The 21,490-nt window shown below is 54.8% G+C and overlaps 1 protein-coding gene across 1 annotated transcript in view; it reads left to right on the forward strand.

Annotated features, from left to right (window-relative positions):
* CDH22 (cadherin 22) overlaps positions 1–21,490 on the forward strand; it is a 67,673-nt gene that overhangs the window by 21,388 nt on the left and 24,795 nt on the right. The window contains exons 3-6 of the mRNA XM_044262300.1: positions 24–143; positions 8,289–8,456; positions 12,127–12,320; positions 14,826–15,079. Coding sequence (XP_044118235.1) covers positions 24–143; positions 8,289–8,456; positions 12,127–12,320; positions 14,826–15,079 — 736 coding nt within the window. The remainder of the gene's footprint in view (positions 1–23; positions 144–8,288; positions 8,457–12,126; positions 12,321–14,825; positions 15,080–21,490) is intronic.

Genomic DNA, 21,490 nt, shown 5'->3' on the forward strand with positions numbered 1-21,490 from the left:
CTCGCTTGGTCCCCCGGGTCCAGGCACGTCGGTGATGCAGGTGATGGCCTCTGATGCAGATGACCCCACGTACGGCAGCAGCGCTCGGCTGGTGTACAGCGTGCTGGATGGCGAGCACCACTTCACCGTAGACCCCAAGACCGGTAAGGGGCGGGGCCGGGCCGGAGGGGCGGGGCCTGGGCAAGACTGGAGGAGGGGCACGGAGGGGCGGGGCTAGAGGGTGGGGGTACTTCCGCTGGCAGCCTTCTAACCAGACATCGCTGAGGGTAGGACGGGACCGGAAGCGGCATCTATCCTGTTCCAGGATCTCAGAGAGGAAAGGACGGCCAGGCAGAAAGAGACAAGGGCTGAGGAACAGAAAAAGATGGGGCTTGAGGGCGGGGGGGTGGAGGGTGTTGAGCAGCGCCTGCCATACTGGAAGAGAAACAAAAAGGCAGGATGCCTCCACCATGCCAACATGGACGCCCTGAAGGGGACTTCAGAGGTCCCACGTAAGCGACCCTCCTGTCCTTTGAGCTTAACTGAAGCAAGCGTGTCTGCAGCCCTTAGGGGTCAGCAGGTGAAGGGCACCTTTTCAGCAGTTGTGAAAGCTCTGTTCAAAGCACAGTTGTTAAGGGTCTGATGGAAGGAGATAGAGACAGGAGAGAATGGCTTGTTGGCTTCTTTTCCCTCCCCCAACACCACCGAACACAGTCCTCATTTCACTTTCTCTGAGGTTAGAGCCTGATTACGTCTCTGAGGGGCCCTGCCAGAGCGGCAGGGAGGGCAGAGCAGGACATGAGGCTCAGAGAAGTGAAGTGCCTCACAGAGGTTGTTGCACAGCTGGGCGTGGCTGCTGATGCCAAGGAAGGTGTTCTCCCTGTCCCTGAGATGGGAGGGGCAGGCCAGGAGTGAGGGCTCACTGGAGACCGCACACCACACAATGTTCATCAGATGCCATCCTGGGGCTCACAGTCCAGTGGGGGCAGGGGCAACAGGCACATGCATGGGCCATCAGGATGCAAAGTTCTGGGAGGTGGAAGGAGCTGATCTCCAAAGGATAAGAAGGCGTTGGCCAGACCCAGATGGGGATTCAGAGACAGGCATTCCGGGCAGAGGGCATGGTGCTGGCAAAACTAGGAGGGAAGAACACCCTGAGGCATGAGGGGAATTGTAAGCAACTCAGGACTGGGAAAAGCAGGAGGTCTGAGATGGGATCAGGGCTGGCTAGTAGGGGCCCAACTGGGCCCAGAAGTGAGGCTTAAGACCTTGGATTTTATTCTAAGGGTAATGGGGGAATTTTTTTCCAAGGGTAATGGGGGTAAAAGGTAGTTCTAAGGATTATTCTAAAGGTAATGGTGCGTGTGTGTGTGGTGGATCTGCATTTTGGGTTTTTGTTTGTGTATTTTATTTGTTGGGGTGTGGGATTGAGGATTCTAGATTATGAGCACAGTTATAATTGTACTATCTTACACAAAATATCTTTGTCATTTTTTTCTCCTTGCAAAAGTAATATATTTTGGAAATTCAAACATTAAATGTTAAAAGAGGGAGAGAAAGAAAGCAAGAAAGTAAGATGCTTCCCACCCTCATCCCCTAATTACAGCCCCAAAGGCAGCCACTTGGTATATATATATATATATCCTATGAGATCTTGGACTCATTCATTTAAAAAAATATTAAGTTTTTAAAAATAAATAACATATTTCAAGGTTCGAAATTTAAAAAGTAATCCAAACAGATATTTAGTGGAAATTCTTCACCCCTTCCAGTCCCCCAGCCACCCAGTTTGGGTCCCCAAGGCAACCAATGTAATTTTCTTACGTATCCTTTCAGAGCTATTCTATGCATGTACAAGAAAATAGGTACATGTATTTGTTTTATTTTTTTTTACACAAATGGTAGCTATAAACACACACTATATACACTGCTTGCCTTTTTCACTTTACAATACATCTTGAAGATTATTCTATATCAGTACATAAAGAGCTTCCTCATTCTTTTATTTAACAGCTGTTGTGGATACACTAAAATTTATTTCACCAGTCCCCTATTGATGGACACTTACGCTGTTTCCAATCTTTTGCTACAACAAGCAATGCTACAGTGAATAACCTCATACATATATCATTTTGTGCTTGTGTGAGTGTATCTGCAGGATAATTTTCGGGAAGAGGAAAAGCTGGGTCAAAGAGCACATGCATTTGGAATCCGGATAGATAATGCCGAAATGTACCAGATTACACTCCCGAGAGCCACATAGGAAGGCGCCTGTTCCCCTCCTCCTCACCAACATTTTGGTTTCATTGATGACTTTTAGGCAAGGAAGTGACATGCTCAGGTTTTCATTTTAACAAGATCCCTCGGGCTGCTCTCTTTAGCATGGCTCAGAGACAGGAATTGAATTCAGGGAGACTCAGTAGCCTAGGGTGCCCAGCAGAGAGCCCCAAATGACAAACCCCAAGACCAGCACCCTTCCCCGACCCCCACCCAGACTCCTGAACCTGCTCCATCTAGTTCGGGAGCCAGAAATGACACAGGATTGGTGGCGAGGGTTAGCTGAGATGCTGAGGAGGGAGAATGAGAGATGACAGTGAGATCCTACCAAGGGCAAACCTTGGGGGGTAGGGAACTGGACTGAGGGAAGAATCTGGGGGTTCCCAACTTTGGGACTGGGATGGGAAGGGGCACCATCCACAGAAGCATAAGGAGGAATGTTGATTAAGAAAACTAGGACCAAAAGAATTAGTGAATGTGCCCTGGGATCTGGTGCAGAGCTAAATCATTCCATTTTAACCAAAGTGCCTTTAAGAGGAGAGAGGAGAAGGAAAGAAACATCTAGAACATCTAGCAGGCTGTCTGAAATATGGGCCTGGAGCTCTCTTAATAGCAGGGGCTCCTTAAACTTTGGTTTCCCACGTGCACAAGAAGGCCTGGGTGGCTCAGTGGGTTAAGCCGCTGCCTTCAGCTCAGGTCATGCTCCCAGGGTCCTGGGATCGAGTCCCGCGTCGGGCTCTCTGCTCAGCGGGGAGCCTGCTTCCTCCTCTCTCTGCCTGCCTGCCTCTCTGCCTGCTTGTGATCTCTGTCTGTCAAATAAATAAATAAAATCTTTAAAGAAGGATAATAATTCCAATCACAAGTGACTGTTGCGAGGATCCAACAGGAGAGTTCCTTCCTTCATTCAACAACTCTTCAGCCAGTGCCTCCCATGTACCTGGCTCTGTTCTAGGCTCTAAGCATATGGCAGGAAGCAAATCCTTACCCTCATGGAGCTTTAATTCAAGTAGGGAATACAGAAATGCAGAAAATAAGCCTATCCAGGTATAACATAACATCATAGCAACAAATGCAAGGAAGACACAGAAAGCAGGATAAAGGGGTACACTTCGATGAAGAAATCAGAACGGGCCTTTCTAGGGAGGTGATCTTGGACAGAGACGTGAATGAAGGGAGGGTATGAGCCCCCTCGGTATCCCAGAAGGAACGTGCAGGCCAAGGGAACAACGAGGGTATAAAGTGCCCGGCACAATCCTTGGTACCTCCTGGCAAGCCAAGGGGCTGCTGTTGCCTGTTGCTACTGACGGCTTCATTCGTTCAGCCTGAGGAGGGGGCCCTTCGAGTTGATTCCCCTTCCAGAAAGGGAGGAAGAGACAGAAAAAAGGGAGGGGCCAGGACTGAGTCTGGGAGATGGCAGGGGTGAGCAGATGGGGGACCAGACTTCAAGCAAGTGAAGAGGACGGCCAGGTTCTCAGAAAAAGCATCCCCCGCTGCAAGGAGGCAGGAAGAGGGTGGCACGTGGGAGGCCTCGGAGAGCCCAGGAGGCCAGAGAATGGGCACCAGACAAGGCAGGTGAAGCAGCACAGATGAGGTCCTTGTCCTAGGGTCCTTCACTTTCTCAGTCTGAGAGGGTCTTTGCTGACACCTCCCAGGAAGGACCAGATTGTTCCTCCCCTTGGCTTTAGCCCCACTGCAGGAGCCGCCCTGGTGCCATTCCCAGCCCCAGCTCCATTTCCCCAGCCAGGAATATTCCGCTGATGCGGGTCTATATTTAGCAGCTGCTGCGAGGTACAGTCTGTTCTCGCTGTGCAGATAGCAGGGAGCAGAGCCGGAACGGGCCCTGCGAGGAAGGTGTGAGGGAGAGGAGGAGGCGGGGCTCCGTGGGGCCGAGTGCCAGAGGAGGAATTAACTTGTGTGTTTTAAAGGCCAGGCCTGCCAGCAAGCCCCCCACAGGGGCGACAGGGATGGCATTTGCAGGCTAATGAGGCATCGCTTGGGCTCCAGGGCCCCTTCTGCAGAATCTGGAAGGGACAGCAGGGGTGGCGAGGCTAACAGCTGGAACTGAGGGGGATGGGTGAGGACAAAGCTGCTGGGAGCCCTGGCCAGGTTCTGACTTTCAGCCCCCGCCCACCTCCACTCCCACAAGACTAGAAAGGCGCGCTCAGAGCCTCCAAGTTATCTGCTGAGAATTCTCAACTGGGCCAGAGATGTCTGTTTTCCTGGGATGAATGAAACAAAACTTTGCTGAGCACCTTCTAAGTCCCAGATCCTGGGGTCAGGATGATAACCAGATCTGGTTTCTGCCCCCGCGGGGCTTTTGTTCCAACAGAGAAACCAGAAACAAACACACCCAGCCTGTGAGAGGGGAGACAGAGGGTCTGTGGCAGTAGGTCAGGCAGTCCAAGTGTTTACTGAACACCTACAACGTGCCAGACCCTCTAGGTAAGATGATGAACAAGGCCAGTAGGATCGGGTACCCGATCCAGGACTTGAGGGAGGGAGCATCATGGCATCCCCAGAATGTGAGACCTGCCGCTGGAAACCTTGTCTCATTTAGTTCCCTTAAAAGCCTTCCAACTGGGTAGCCCCATTTTATAGAATAGGAAGCGGAGGCTCAGAGGCACTCAAGAACTTACCCGAGGTCAGATAGCATGTACGTGGTGGAAAGAAGAACCTAAACCAGTCAGTCTGACCCCAAAATCCCTTCTTTCTGCACAGCCTCAAATCTAACTCCTTGCCCCTACTCACAGTACCTCCTCAGTAAGCGTCTGATAGGTGAGTGAATGAAGCGATTTGCAGGGCCAGAGCTTCCAAGAACAATTGCAGGGGCCCGTGTGAGAATTTCACCCCAGAGCCAGGAGACAGGCACCAGCCCCCAGGGTGCTCCTCCCTGCATCAGGAGGTGGAGTGGGGAGCAGAACGTAGCAGATAACAGAAGATGCCATGGATTCCTCCCACCCCGCTAGGTAAAGTGACTTTGCCACTGCTCCTATCAAGAGATGGAGTCGAGATGGGTGCCTGGCTGGCTGGGTTGATAGAGATTGAACTCTGTCTCTCAGTGTCATGAGTTCAAACTTTACGTTGGGCATGGAGCTTACTAAAGAGAGAGAGGTGGAGTCTTGAATCTGGAGCAGAAATTATGTTCCGCCAAGTCCCAGGTTAGGCCTTAAGAGGCCTTGCAATCCTCACTCTTCTCTCCCAAGACCACCATCTAAGGAAACGCGCCCCGCCTGCTGAAGACGGGACACGCTCCCCGTCACGGCCGGGACCACCTGCCAGACCTATGCGCCAGGCCCCGCTGGGCCTCTGGCCAGCGGAGCCTCTAAGGAAATGTGGCTGCATGAGCGAGCCCCGGAGAGAGACAGTCCGGAGAACATGATTTCTCCATCAGATATCTACTGCTCTTTGACAAACTGCCCCCGAACACGGCAACTTAACACAGCAACAGTTTTTTCTTGTCATAATCTTGTGGGTTGGCTGCACAGGTCTTTTTGCCAGGGTCACTCATGGGGCGACAGTCACTGGCAGGTCTGCTAGGACGGCCAGCGTGGCTGGGCCCCTCCCTCCATGTGGCCGTCCGCCTGGGGCTTTTTCTCAGCACAGTGGTCTCGAGGCTCCCAGAGGACAGGCCTCCGCACACAAGGGCTTATCAAGCCTCTGCTTTTTGTCCTGTTTGCTGATGTCCCATTGGCCAAAGCAAGTTTGCAGAGCCAAGGCCTGAATCAGTATGAGAGGGGGTGACCCAAGAGTGTGCCTAACCACAGGTGTGCGCTATTGGGAGGTGTCGTCATCCAGGCTGTCACCGGGTGTGATCCCAAGGGCCGGGTCCAGAGGCAGCAGGTACCCACCTCCTAGTCTCCCAACAACGGCCCCTGATCGTCTACAAGGCTTCATGGCTAGTTGCCGAGTGAACAGAGCTTGGTGGCCCTACTTCCCTCCAGAGCTAGAAGCAGCAGTGAGAGCAAGGAGGCGGCCCCATGAGCAGGGTTCCTCCCCCCCAGGGGTGGACCTCAGCCAGACCCCTGCTCCAAGCCCCATTCACCAGCTTCTGGTGCACAAGCTCACAGACGCACGGTGGTCCCAAATCCCAGCACCGCCTCTACAGTCCGTGAGGTCCTGGAGGCCAAGGACATGTGCAAAGCTTAAGGACGCAGGAGGGGCTCCACTGGTTGGCTCCCTCCCAGCCCTTCTGACTGGTTCACTCAGGGAGCCCCCATCTCTGACCTGGTGCCCGCTCCACCAGTGGGCCTGTCTGCCCTCTCCTTTTCTCCCTCCACGTCTTTCTTCCCTCTTTCCTGACCCTGGGCCTCCCTGCTGTCTGCGAGAAAGGCTGTTTACTCAGTCTCTATTGTTTCCTGCCTTCCTTTCTCCCCTCGGTTCTTTCTCTCTGTTCTTTCTCCCTCGCTTCTCTCTCGCTTCTCCGGGTCTCTGGAGCTCTGTTCCTCTCTCACCATCCCCTCCTGAGTACGCATTTCTCTCTGGCTTGACCACTCCCCTCTCTCCTTCTCTCTTTCCCGGCTCTTTAGGTCTCCCTTGCTCTCTGTCCCCACTCCAGGGCTGCAAAGCCTCAGCTGATAGACCAGCAGAGGCCTGGGCCCAGCCTCATCGCCAGAAGGGTGCCTCGTTCACAGTCAGTGTTGGGGCAGCTCAAGGAGGGCCTGCTGTGCCCAGAACCGAGACTGGTATGGAACACGCTGCTACTGGCAGGTGGCGGGTAACGTTATTCTGCCTGAAACTCCCATAGTGCCGGGGTTGATCGTTCCTGTTCTGTAGGGAGGCACTGCAGTTGTCCCATTTTCCAGAGAAGGAAACTGAGGTTCAGAGGAAGGGATTTGCTCAAGATCACATGGCCAAAAAAATGATAGAGCTGGGATTTATCCCAAGTTCATGGGCTTCCAAGACTCCTCCATCCTTGAGAAGGCCACCCTCAGGAAAGGAGGGGTCAGCGGGGAGCCCATAGAGGGGTTTCAGAGGCCACCAATGGAGAGTCTGTGCGACTCTTCATTAGACAAACTACACATTCTCCATATCTCCATGTGTTCCCACAAAAGCAGGGCCACTTCCTGGATGCCCTGCCTCCGGCCCCCCCAGCTACACATACAGATACACACATACACGCACACACCGCAGCCTCTTCCCTCATTCTAGCGCCTCTATTGGAGTCTGGGGGCTGTTTGGAGACATCAGGAGTCGGAGATTGGGTTTTATGGGGCGCATCATGGGGCTGCTGGTGCATGACTCCACCTGGCGTGCCGGCCCCGGGCACCACCTGTCACCACCTGGTACTCGGCAGGTTGGAGTGAGTGGCGGGGGAGGCTCTGAATGCCTCATCGACTCTCCCCTCCACCTCGGTCTCCCACTGGCAGGGAGACAAGAAGCTCGGCCTTCCGCTCGGCAGAATTAATCTTGTGGTGACCCCCCACCCCCGTTCCTGCTGCCCCTGCCCCTCTTGCATCAACAGCTTGAAGGGCTGTCTGATCAGTGATTCGCTAGTGCCTGGACAGAGAATCTAGGGCTGGGCCAGCGCCCGGGGACCCCAAGAGCTGAGGGCCGACTCCAACATGGAAAAGGGAGAGTGAAAATAAGTGTGCACTCAGCTGTGAGCATGCGCACGTGTGTGTGAGTTCATGTGTGTTCTTATGTAAGTGTGTGAGCCATACCTAGTGTGTGTGTACAGGTTAGTGTGACTCCAGAGAGTGTGCATGAGTGTGGGCATGAGTCTCGTTCACCACGTTAACACTCAAAGCCAAGGTGCTGCTCCATGCTGGGCTCTGCTGAGAGCCACTGACAGGGAGAGGAAAGAACGGATCTCTCTGAGCAGGTATGAGTGTGCGTCAGCGTGCGTGAGTGTGCATCAGCGTGCGTGAGCATGCATGGGGCTGCTAAGCCTGTCTCCGCATCGTCCCCTCACCCATGTCTTTGACGTTCCCCTCCTTAACTTGCCTGAGACCCGCCTCTGCTTGCGGAGGGGTCCCTGTGTCGGCTGGCAGCTTTGGGGGGAGATCCCTGGCCTCACTCTCACTCACCCACAGGTGTGATCCGGACGGCTGTGCCCGACCTTGACCGCGAGAGCCAGGAGCGCTACGAAGTGGTGATCCAGGCCACAGACATGGCAGGCCAGCTGGGCGGCCTCTCCGGCTCCACGACCGTCACCATCGTGGTCACTGATGTCAATGACAACCCACCCCGTTTCCCTCAGAGTAAGTGGGGTCTTCCCAGAAGGCGAGGGAGGCATCTGCGTCCATCTGGTAGACCCCCAGCTCCCCTTGCATCGGCCTTCCGTGGTGGGGGTACCGTGGGCGTCCGTTCATCCTTCCAGCCGCCCACCAAGCTCGTGCTTCCCTTTAGGTGTCCACCGAAGAGGGACTTGAATCTGTCTATCCACCCAAACCACCCATTTCCCTGCAGTGCCCCTCCTATCCTGCTTCTCGCAGAGGAAGTCCTCAAAGTTGTCTGGTTTTCCACACAGCCAAGTAACACGGTTACCAACCGCCCTCACCTTGCTTCCTGCCACGGGGGAGCCCCCGTTTGTCCCGCCTCCTCCAGCCCCTCCCTGGGCCCGCACACACCCTACTCCTGCTTAGTCTGTGTGACCTGCCCCTGACCCAGGCTTGCAAAGGGAAGGGCTGGGGGCTGCGCAGAGGGTTGGTGGGGAGACACAGGGATATGGACAGAGGCTGTGGCCAGACCCAGGCCAAGGCCTGCCCATGCTGCACGGAGAAGCGGGGTGGGGGTGGGGGCTGGAATGACAGGTCTGTCCCCCGCCCCCCCATTAGCCTGGAGGGCAGGGTGCTGTGCTTCTGAATTAGGAGGTCTTTCCACTCTCTGCCTTTCCTGGAACAACAGGGGATTGGGGCTGGTTCTCTGGCTGAGTCCCCCACCTCCCGGTCAGCCAACCCCTCTGTCCAGCCTGGGCCCAGAGCCGCGCTGGGGAAGCCGGGAAGCCGCCGAAGCTGGCAGAGACTAAATGCCGCAGGGAGCCGGGCTGATCCCTATCGGGGAGTCATTACTCGAGGTCTGCTGCTCTCACATTAGGCCCGCCACAGGGGACTGACCCCCGAGAGATAAGGGAATCCAATCCCTTAGCTGAGAGCGCACCGTCATCGGGGCCTAGCGCCTCAGCCCGGGCTCTGGGCGGGGTGGGCGGAACCTCCAGCCAGCTCTGTGTCGCCAGGGACCAGGGAGCCGGGGGCAAAGCCGACCCCTACCCCCACGTGGAGTGGGGAGCTTTGAGGCACCGCATGGAGGGGTGAAGGGGTGGAGGGGTGGGGCCCACCCGGGGTTTCTGTCCAGTTGTGTGAGGCTCTGTGCCGGCTCTGAGGGGGAAGCAGTGGGGCAAAGCAGAGAAGAGGGACCCTGGCCCCAGGAAGATTCTTGTTTGTTCATTCATTGATTCGTTCCCTCTTTATCTTTAACACTTCTTTATTGTGAAATACGCACACTAGCCGAAGGCTGGAAAGTAAAAATGGCCAGTTTGACAACTAACTATAAAGCGAACCTTCCTGGAAACCACACTCCTGGACCCCAGCAGCCTCCACGTGCCTTTCCTGAGCCTGACTGCCCCCCACACCCCCTCTTCCAGGGTCAAGCATGATCCGCAGTTGTGACTGCCGCCTCCTTACCTTAGAGTCAGTTTACCTACATCCGCATCACCGAACCCTATAGCTTAATTTCTCCTGGTTGTTTAACCTTAGATGAGCAGACTCATACCATATAACCTCTTTGTGTCTGGCTTTTTTTTTTTCCTCTTAAAATTATGTTCGTGAAATCATAGGTTGTTGCTCGTTGCTTTAATGCGTTCATCTTCATGGCTGCACGGTGTCCATCGTTTATCTGTTCTGTGTTGATGCACGGTTGGTTTGTTTCCAGTTTGAGGCTATGATGAAGGACACTGTCCTGAACGTTGCTGCACCTTGCGAACTTCTCAAAGTGCTGGTTTGCATGCATATCTCTGGTGTATATACACACTGGAACAGGATAGCGGGCTCGTGGGATATACTCAGCTTCAGCTTTACTAAACAAAAGCCCAGCTGCACCCCCCCAAGGAAAAAAATGCACATGTCCATTGTAGTCCATCCTCACCAACACTTGCTATTGTCAGACTCTTTAATCTGTGTTAACCCAGTGAGCATAGACCCATGGTCCTTTGCATTCATTCACTCCCTAGTCACTCACACATTTCATTTATGCGACAGTCTGGTGTTCTGCCAAGCTTGGAGAATGCCTGATGAATAAGAGATGTGGTTCCTGCCTTCCAGGAGCTCACACCAGGGACAGAGGAGACAGGAGAGAGCAGGGATAGAAGAAGCAGAAACTGATAGGGAAAGGCAGGAATCCTTAACAATGGGAGAAGCTTGGTGGCCCTGGGGCACAAGACCGGAGCCTGGAGGTCAGTCTGAGAAGGCTCCTTGGAGGAGGGAATGTTCTGTGAGACTAAAGAAAGGGTTGGAACTGGGGAGGGCACAGCAGAAAGGAGAATAAAGAGGGGAATGCCTAGAGATGAGGAATTATAAGGACCTCAGGCAGGCTGCAGCTGTGGTCAGGGAGAGGAAGGCTGAGGCTACAGACGTCAGCAGGGACCAGGCAGCAAGCATCCTGTAGGGCAGGCCAGAAGGCTGGAGGGCTCCATCGCAGAGCAGTGGGGAGCTATGGAAGGGAGTCCAGTCGGGCAGTGGCACAGTCCACGTGATTTGGAAAGAGCCCCTCTGGCTGCCGTGTGAGAATGATTCAGAGGCCACCGCTCCACAGAAGGGGTATCCAGACCTTGGGGAATGCAAGAGGCACATCCTGAGCTCCACAGGCCCTGCGTCACCCGCACAGGCCCCTCACGGAGCAAATCACCCTCATCTCGACCTCAGCTCTGGGAGAGGCGGGTACCGTCTGTGTCCCATCTGACCTCATTCCCTCGTATTTCTGCTCTGCTTCTCCTCTCTAGCCACAATGGAAGTCTTGCCATTCTTCAAACATACAGGGCATCGCACCCACCCCAGAGCCTTTGCACCTGCTGTCCCTTCTGCCTGGAATGCTCTTTCCCACAAATCTGCTTGGCTTACTCTCTCACCTCCTTCAGGCTTTTGCAAAAACGTCATTATTAATTACCCGATCTAAAACTGCACACACACCCTCATCGGCTTTCCCCAGACCCTTTCCCTTACTTTATTTTTCTCCAAAGTACCTATCACCATTTGATACACCACATGTTTTACTGATGTGATTGTTTGTGTCTTTCTCTGCCTGGTAAGAGGAAAGCCCTGTGAGAACTGGGAGTTGGGTCTGTTCTGCTTGTTGCTATGACCCCAGTGCCCGAACTGCACCTGGAACACCACAGATGTTTAATAAATACATGGGAAGGAAGAAATCAACGTCATTAACATCAATAGCAGTAGGAAATCGATGCGAAGCCCCACTCTTTTACCATAATTTGTTCCATTTATTGAGCAGCTACTATGAGCTAGGCACTGTACTGAGCACTTCCCACGCCTCTTCGTCGAAGTTAACTGGGATCATGACGGTGCCGCTAGGAAGGCACTATTCCCATTCTACAGATGAGGAAACCAAGGCTCAGGATTACATAGCCAGGACTGACTCCGGGGCCTGAGCCTTGATCACTTTGCTCCTCTGCACCCCTCCTGGGCACGCGGGGAAACCGAAGCCCCAACCATGGCAGGCATTTTTCCTATCAGTCAGTAAATCAGCTCAGGGTCAGAATTAGGACCCTCCTCTTGGCACTCTGCCCCCTTGGGAGCCCTTTCCAGACACTGCCCTTCCCAGGAGCCCATCTGGGCACCCCCCTCTCGTCTCCGCTAAAGGTGGTGGAAGTTGGGGGTAGGGGCTGCCCCCCATCTCTGTTCACAGCTGTATCCCCTACAGAGATGTACCAGTTCAGCATTCAGGAGTCAGCCCCCATCGGCACAGCTGTGGGACGAGTGAAGGCTGAGGACTCAGACGTGGGTGAGAACACAGATATGACTTACCACCTCAAGGAAGAGAGCGGCAGCGGCGGCCAAGTGTTCAAGGTCACCACGGACAGCGACACTCAGGAGGCCATCATCGTCGTGCAGAAGGTGCGGCTTCCCCAGGAGGTGTGGCGGGGGGGGGGGGGTCGGTGCGGTGTGCAGACTCAGGTTGGCTGGGTTAGGGAGGCCTTAGAGCTGCCACATAGCCCTGATCTCTCTGGGGAGCCAGGACCAACCTGGGGAAAACAGTGATGGTCTCAGTCTTATTTTACAAATGAGAAAATGAGGCCCAAATACAAGTGGCACAGCTGGCTGTGAGAGCCCGGATTCAAACCAGATTTGGATCCGTGCTCAGAATCACTGCATTGAGCTCCTTCAAGTTCATGCCCTTCATACTCATTTCCTTTCATCCTCATGCTTCCCTCTGAAGAGACATCAGTCCTTCAGCCCACTTTTACAAGCGAGAAAACAGAGGTACCGAGAGGGAAAAGGGCGTGCCCAAGGTCATACCTGTAAGGGGCAGAGTCAGGATTTGAACCCCAGTCTGGTGACTCCAAGCTCTTTCCTTCCTGAGTTCAACAGCCCTCCTCCCCTACTGACTAGCCCAGGAACCCAAAGCTAAAAGAACTGACTCAGGGCTCCCTAGGGGAAGCGTATGGAGATCAAATGAGAAGGAAAAATCCATCTTCCAGGATTTGGTCTTGGGCTTGGCAACTCAGCGCCACATAGGCCTCTGAGACCATCACCCTAGCCTTGCTCTCCCATGAGAGGTCAATCCCCTGGGCTGGCCTGCAAGTGCTGGTCGGCCTTTGTACGCCTCCAGGCTGGGGTGCTCACTCCCTGCCACTGTCCGGCTATTTCTCCTGCCATTCAGCCAGGACCTGTTTCCATCAGCAGATCAGAATCTGCTCTCATCAGCCTGGGCCTTGCCGTCTGGGACCCACAGCAGCGTCTGCGCTCTACAGCCCTTCATTCACTCAAGAAGCACATAATGACCTGTTCTCTACTTGGCCTGGAGGGTTTGGAAAGAGTGAAGACTCCCAGTTTCTTCAGCAACTCCCCAGAAGATTAAAATATAGTAGCTATTACTTATAGTAAAGTGTATCCGAGGTACCAGACGCCTTTCAGCTGCTCGTCATGTATTAACTTAATCAATCCCTACCACAACCCTCCGAGGTACTATTATTGCCCATTTTATAGATGAGAAAACTGAGGCCATGGCATTCAACAATTCACATCCAAGGGCATGCATCTCGCAAAACACAGTAGGCAGTCTGGCTCCAGAATCCACCCCTTTAAGTATTATGTGGCTTTCAGTCTTCTGAGTTCCATTTGTCTTCTGGAAGATGAGCCCATTTCCCAGATGGGGCTCAGCATCCCAGGGCAGCAGAATCAGACCCCAAGCCCAGCCTCTGCATTTGCTCTTAATCCCCAGGCTGCCCATAACCCCTCCCCCCATCCCAGGCACCACCCCCCAACACCCGGGCTCCAGCAGAGGCGCCAGAGGTGTCTCAGTGGAGGCGCAGAGCCCAAGCCTGATTGATGACCCGGCTCCAGAGCCCATCGCTCACTCACTCCCGGCTCTGGCTTGCCTCCCTGCATCCTGATTTCCCAGGCAACAAGACGGAGGAAGGAAGAAGGAGGTGGCCGAGTCTTCTGCTGGAGAAGGTGGGGGCAGGAGGTTCTGAGGACAAAGCGGGGGTGTCTAGGCACAGGGCAGGTCTCCAGGAAGGTCACCCTTGCCACCCAGATAGCTCCCCCCACGTGACAGAGGCGCCTGAGCCCCACCACTGCTATATCCCTGGGTGTCGTCTTTAGAAGGCCGGAGCCAACACACAGCCTCGAAGCTCATTCATCAGAAGGTCACCCGTGAGCACTCCCTGATGAGAAGCACGGGTTTAGCCAGATTTCCAAGGAAAGCTCTCGGGCAGCGTGGCTTAACAGGCTCAACTCACATTCGTTGCTGCCGCCTGTGGACCTGGGAAATGGCTCCTTAACCCACAGAGCCAAGGCCCAGAGAGGCTAAACTGATTGCCCATAGACACACAGCGAGTCAGCCACAGTGGGCTTTCCTTGCCTGGGGTTAAGGGCCAGGACTTGGGAGCAGCACTGCCTGGGTTTGAATCCTGCCTCTGCCTAACTGCTGAGTGACCTCGAGTTCCTCCAGTGCAAATGGAGATCATCACAATGCAGGCCTCTTAGGGATGTTGTCAAATTAGATGAGTTAATGTATTTAAAGCACTGGTGCGCACACTAAGTGTTCCGTGAATTAATAAATTCATGAAATACCCCAACATACTGTGCTTCTGGGGCGAGAAGTCAGATGTCAGATGTCAGGGTCCTTTACCCTGATGGGCTGTATGACCCTTGGCAAGACTGTCCCCCACAGTCTGGCTTCATCCACCTATAACCAGGAAGGGCTGGTCTGGGTCTCCCAACAGCGGGTTTCCTAGTGCAGCCTGCCACTCCCGGTGCCACACACACCCCCCCACGCTGAGTCATAGTGACCTTGGGCCGGCCCCGCCCCCTCTGGGCCCACCTCCCTGACATTCTCTTTAGGCACAGAGCCTGGGGGGGGGGGGCACTCACCAGCCTTCTGCCTCCTCCCCGCAGCGCCTGGACTTTGAGTCCCAGCCCGTGCACACCGTGGTCCTGGAGGCCCTCAACAAGTTCGTGGATCCCCGCTTCGCTGACCTGGGCACGTTCCGCGACCAGGCGATCGTGCGCGTGGCCGTGACCGACGTGGACGAGCCCCCCGAGTTCCGGCCGCCCTCCGGCCTCCTGGAGGTGCAGGAGGACGCGCAGGTGGGCTCCCTGGTCGGCGTGGTGACGGCGCGGGACCCCGACGCCGCCAACCGGCCCGTCCGGTGAGACCCCCGCCCGGGGCCACGCCTGCTGCCTGCTCTCCCGCCACCGCCCCAGGACGGACTGCGGGCAGAGGGGGAGGGGCGGGGGGCGGAGAAGGGGGGATCTGGACGCAGAGATGCAGCTCAGAGACAAAGGAAACAGATGTGAGAATGATCACAGAGAGTCAGGGGACTCGGGGCAAGGAGGGAGACCCAGGTTTGGCAGACACCGCAGAGTGAACCCGGCTCGCCCCCGGTCCTCCTCTCTGTCCACGGTGGCTCACTCCCTCGGTGCCCACGGCCCGTCCATCCACAAGCCTGTGACCGCTGATTCCACCCTCTTGCCCACTCTGCGGTCTCAGCGGCTCCCCGTGGCTCCCTCAGGCACCCAAAACTCACCACGTTCAGAACCGAGCTCCAGGTCCCTCCACCAAAAACAACGACCCAAGCCTTCCAGTCCTTGAAGTCAAAAATGTTGGAGACACCCTGCCTCCTGTCTCATACCTCCCTCTGGCCCATCAGTGGATCCGTCATCCACACTTCAGTCACCGTCATCCACACTTCAGTCACATATCCGGAATCCAACCACTTTCTCCACCTGCGCTGCTATCCCCTGGTCCAGGCTCCCATTTTCTCTTACCCAGATCCGGACCAGATCCTGCACTCCCCCACCGCCCCCCAACTGGTCTCCCTGCTTCTGCCCTGCCCCTCTTTAATCTAGAACTGCCTCTGGGCCGGACTGATCCTGTCGAAATGGAAATCATTTCTGGGCCTTCCTCTGCCCAGAGCCCCCAGAGGCACCCATCTGGCTCAGAATAAAAGACCAAGCTCTCACAATGCCCCCCAGACCCATGAGATCTGGCCTCCCTGTAGGCTTTCAGACCATTCCTCCCAAGGCCCTCCTTCCTCTTTCACACAGCTCAGCCACCCTGGCCTCCTCACTGCTCTGCAGATGCACCAGGCTCACTCCACCTCAGGACCTTTGCAACTGCTGATCCCTCTGCCTAGAACGTCCCCACCCCCCCCAATATCCTCACTATTGGCCCACTCGCTTCCTCCAGGCCTTTGCTCAAGAGTCACCTTCTCAGGGAGGCCTTTCCCGACCACTCTTTCTAAAATTTCAACCCCGCCCCAACCCCCAGCCCCAACACTTCACATTCCCTTTCTGCGTGTTTCTCCCTCCTCAGTAGCCTTCGTCACCGTCTAACACGCTACCTAGTTTTCTGGCTCCGTGTGTGTCTCTCCCGCTACAAGATAAGCTCCGTGAGGGTAGGGAATTCTGGGTGCTCACCACTCTACCCTCAGGGCCAACCCGAAGCCTGCACTCAGTGGACACTCGCTGACTGCCCTGGTGAGTGAATGAAACATAAAAAGCAGAGAAAAACTGAGAAAAGAGAGAGGCAGAGGCTCAGGAGCCTGGGGAGAGACCCACAGTAAGAGGAGGAGGTCAGATAGGGGGGGAGCCGGTGGGAAGACCATGAGAGGAACTAAAAGAGGCAGAGGACCTCCTGGCCATGTAGAAACAGGAGATTTGCTGAGAAAGCCAGAAAGGGAAAGATAGGGAGAGACAGGGGTGAGCAGGGAGGGAGTCAGGTGGGTGGAGGGGAGGGGATGCTGAAGCTCTGTCAGTGTTTCTGGAAGGGTTTGGGAAGTCCCTGACTGTGGCTCAAGTTGGAAGAAGGTCAGGTAGAAGAGACCGGAAGAACAGTTGTAGCAGAAATAATCCAGAGGAGGCCAGGGTTTGGGGGAGGGCCGTTTTTGGACAGACCAGAAAGAGATTCCCGAGTTCCCTGCTTCCTCCCTGAAACCCCTGTACAGAATCAGTAAGTAATCCCTGAACCTACTATTTGCCAGTCTTTGTGTGGAGCATTGAAGAGAGGGAGAGGGAAAGCTAGTTTGAGGATCTCTGCATTACATGGTTCCTGATGGGAAACATTCCCCTCATCATCTATGTGAATGGTTCTCTGGGTTGAGCAGTGCACAGCCTATACCATCCTACATGGCAGCCCTAGGTGACGACAGAGAGTTGCCATCCTGCCTAACTGCCTATGGGCTCCCAGATTGGGAAATACCCTCAGGGGTCTTAAAAGACTTCCTGGACGAGGCAGGAAATGAACTGAGCTGGTATGGTCAGGTGTATGGTCAGGCGTAAATACAAGGTGAAGGGCATTCTAGGCAGAGGAACAGCTTGTGCGGACATATGGAGGCAGAGGTAGATGTCCCTCAGAAGAGCAGATCAGATCGTGATGGCTACAGTGGACTGAGGGAGATGAGGCAGCGAAAGTGAGGTCTGGCAGGCCTTAAGGGCAGGCTGAGGAGCTCAGACTCAGGCCAGAGGGCCAGAGGGCCGGGGTTGCCTCTGCCTTCCTCACTGCCAAAACCGTCCTGTTTCCTCTGAGCTCCTCTGCTGCCCTTCCACTCAGGCCGTCCTAGGTCTGTCAGCAATCCCCTAGCCTCCGGCTGGGCCACGAACCTCTCTCCTTCCAGGAAGGGATTATCACCCAGGTGTGTGAGGAAACCGAGGCCCAGGGAGGGGAGGAGGCGTTCCTGGGCTTTCCCCCCACCCCCACCCGCCCCGGGAGAGTTGAGAGCCAAGAGTAGGAGCTGAGGCCTCTCCTCCCAGGTTAGTGCTCCTGTGCGCACTCCCCTCCCCAGCACTGTGGCTCTCACACCCCCTCTCAGTCTTCTCCCTCCTCCCTCTGCTGGTTTCCCTTCCCTCCAGCTTTTATCTGCACTGAAAGGGCCAACTTTGAAACCAGCTTCTCACCTTCTTTCATCTCTCTTTGCTGGCCCCTTCCCTGGGGCTCCTCAGACCGGGAGGCGGCGAGGAGCCTGAGACAGCTCCAATTTAACACCACAAACATTTACCCAACTCCTCCTCATGGGCCGAGCCAGGCCCAGGGACTCGGGGACTCCAGGATGACTCAGCGGAGGGCAGAGCTGGGGATGAGCGCCCTCTCTGCAGGGGACAGACATGGAAACAGGAGGCCAGTGAGGGGCCACTGAGAGACTGAAGGGCACCTCCCAGGGTACATGTGGTACCCAGAGCCCAGATGGCCTCCGCAGCTCCTTAGTCCTCAGGGTCATGGACTCAGCCAGTGCCTACACATTGAGTCAAGGAGAAACCAGTGGTAATAAGACCTTGTCCCTGCCCACAGAGAGTTTGCCTTCTCCCAGGGGTAGATAGTCATCGAGTAGTAAGACATCTGTTGATACCAGTCAGGAAATAATTGCTGATAAGAGCCATGAAAGAGTTAAACAGGGCGATCGGATAAGGAGGATTGGGACAACAGGGGCTACTGTGGACGGAGCAGTCCAGGAGCTGGCAGGTGAGCTGAGATCAGAACGATAAAAGTGAGAGCCAGCCTGCAAAGATGTGAGGAAGAGTATTCCAGGTGGAGGAAACAGCAAGTGCAAAGGTCCTGGGGCAGAGACAGCTTGGTGTGTTCCTGGAGATGAAGACAGTAAGTGGTATCCTGGGAGATTTTACCTGGGCACCTGCTGAACACAGAGATGCAGATATACAGAGCAGTTTTTCTGAGTTCCTGCACTGGGGAGAGTAGAAAGTACCTCATCTTGTTGCCTTTCCCCCTCAGGGGGTAACTTCCGCAGTTTACAGATGAAGAAACTGAGGGTCAGAGAGGAGAAGTGACTCTCCCAGTATCATTCAGCTTGAAAGGGACAGGAGTGATTTAACCCATGATTATCTGCTTCCTGAGTTCAGCCTCCTGGAATTTTACCGCAGCTTCTTACCTTCTCTGTGGTTAGGTGTCCTCCCTGGTTCATAAGGCACAGAGATGAATCAGACACAGGCCAACACAAAGGTTAGGCCCCCAATTGAAGGCCTCTAGTAACAGATCTAAGTTTGAGTGGTCTTGGGCTGAGGGCAGGGGCTTGAGGCCTACAGAGCTCCACGGAGGGGCGAGTGCTCAGGGCACAGGAACAAGCCCAGGCTTCCCCAGGTGGCCCCTGAGCAAGGCTGAAGAGGTGAGGTTGGCACAGGGAGACGACGTTCCTGGTTGGAGTGAGGGTGAGGGCCCGGAAGCAGGAAGGGAGTCGCAGATCCGGGAGGTTAAGTTCAGCAGCAGCGTGATCAGTGGGTGAGCGCATGTCAAGGTGCGCAGAGATGAGGACAGAGGGGCACTTGGGCCAGCCCGGGAAGGACCCTGAACGTCAGGTGGAGAAGTGGGACTCCATGCTTCAAAGGGAAACCTTGGAAGCTTTGGAAGGAGGGAGGAGAGTGCTCAGGGGGGCTCAGACAGTCCCATCTCTGGGTTAGGCAGCCTTGCAGAGACTCAGGCCCTTGATCAGCCCAGCATAGTCCTCCCTACACCCTTCTTCAACCATCAAAACCAGCAAAGCCCACACTGGACCGGAGGGAACAAACCCTCATTTCCTGCCAGCACTCCACAGTGGGGTGTATCGGAAAGTATGGGGGTTCTGGAATCAAAGAAGACCTGGGTCAGAATCCCAGCTCAGTTGTAGAACTGTGGGAAGATCACTGGACCTACAATAAGCCTCTGTTTTCCCATCTCTGTAATGGGCATCATGATAGTACCTGCCTCATTCATTTATTCAAAAATTAGGCATTTTAAAAATTTATTTATTTATTTATTTATTTGACAGAGCTCACAAGTAGGCAGAGAGACAGAGGTGGAAGCAGGCTACCCGCTGAGCAGAGAGCCCAATGCGGGGCTCAATCCCAGGGCCCTGAGATCATGACCTGAGCTGAAGGCAGAGGCTTTAACCCACTGAGCCACCAAGGCACCCCCCAAAATTAGGTATTAAATGTCTACTGTGTTCTACTAGGATCTGTGCTCGGTGCCTTTATGTTCCTTTGTGGCCTGGACACCAATTTCTCCCCTTCAATCTGCAGCCTGTACTAATCACATACAAATTTGGGGCTTTGATATGTGTCTTAAGGTTGGGGTGGGGGCAGTACGTGAGAAAGAATCACAAATGGGGTAGATTCAGCAGAGAGGAATCCCCGGTGTGGGGACAGAGAGCCCCTTCTGCATCTGAAGATACTCTCCCTCTAGTAGCTCAGGTGGGGGCTGCATCAACCAGCCTTCGAGGCACATATGTACGTGAGCCCCCCCACCAGGGAGCCTGGGAGGGCGGCACACACAGGAGTCTGCTGCCTCCCAGCTCTGTCATGCCTGCGTGCACACTCTATGCACAGATTTACACGGACAGAAACCACATAGTGCACGCCCAGGCCAGGAAGCAGGACCCTCAAGCAGGACCCTCCCCACGTCCCCCACCCTGACCTTGACAATGGCAGCACTTTGTGCCCTTGGAGTGTGTGCTAGTATCTGCAGGTGTGCCTGGCTGGCCCTCAGCTGGTGCCTGTAGACAAGGCCCTGCACAGACATGGGTATCCACTAACCAGCCCTTTTGACCCAGAGCAAGGACCCTTGCTTCTTTTGGCCCAGGTTCCTCATCTGTGAAATGGGGGTTATAACAGCGCCCGTGAAGATGGGAGGAGCTCGTGTACAGAAAGGTCTCCTTCAGGCCTGGCATGAAGTCTTGTCTGGCAAAAAACACAGGAGCTAATCCATGGGGCATGTGGCGGCTCCCAGCACTGCTAGAAGTATTCCACTGATACCTACTTGTCCAGCCCTCATAGCTGCTCAGTAAGGTAGACATTGTTATTGTCTCCATTTTTAAGAGGAGGAAACCAAAGAACAGAGAGGTCAAGTGATTTACCCGAGGCCACACAGCTAGGTTTCAAACCTAGGCAGATGGGCACGTGATCTGCACTCCAGACCACCATTCCAGGGCCTCCCTTACAGGTGTGCACAGACATGTACACACACGCACCACACACTAGCTGACACCCCTCCACACTCTCTCTCTGCCCTCCTCCACCCACCCCTGCTCCGGTTCCCCTCCCTGCCCTCTGGTCCTGCTGACTGAATGAGGAACGGAACATTCTAGACGCACAGCTGCCCCCCACCCTCCCCAGCATGCTGGAGATACCACAAGGTCCACTTTCCCTACATAGGGCCTCCCAGCCCCCACCCCCCACCCCGGGCACACAGACCACACACCTGCTGGAGGGACTCCTGTGTCCCCCTAACCAGACATTCTGAATAATAATTAGAATAACAATCGTTGTCTCTCCTGGAGTAATTTTCCCGGAGCTCAGCTAGGCACCTTATCCCCCTGCTAGGCATTTAATCCTCCCAGCAACTTGCAAGGTAGGATTAGCATCTCCATTTTGCTCAAAATTAAAGTTCAAAGATTGAAGTGACTTGTCGGGGACATCGTGGACTTGGATCCACACCCAGGGCTAAGCAGCTGCCTCTCGAGCCTCAGCTTTTCCAACAGCAAAACAGTATCTCACACACACAGGCACGCACACCACTCACATATTCAGGACACACACACACACACACACACTCTTTTCACCCACAACACCGACCAGAC

The sequence above is a fragment of the Neovison vison genome, chromosome 8 (assembly GCF_020171115.1).
Source record: "Neovison vison isolate M4711 chromosome 8, ASM_NN_V1, whole genome shotgun sequence".
NCBI classification, from domain to species: domain Eukaryota; kingdom Metazoa; phylum Chordata; class Mammalia; order Carnivora; family Mustelidae; genus Neogale; species Neogale vison.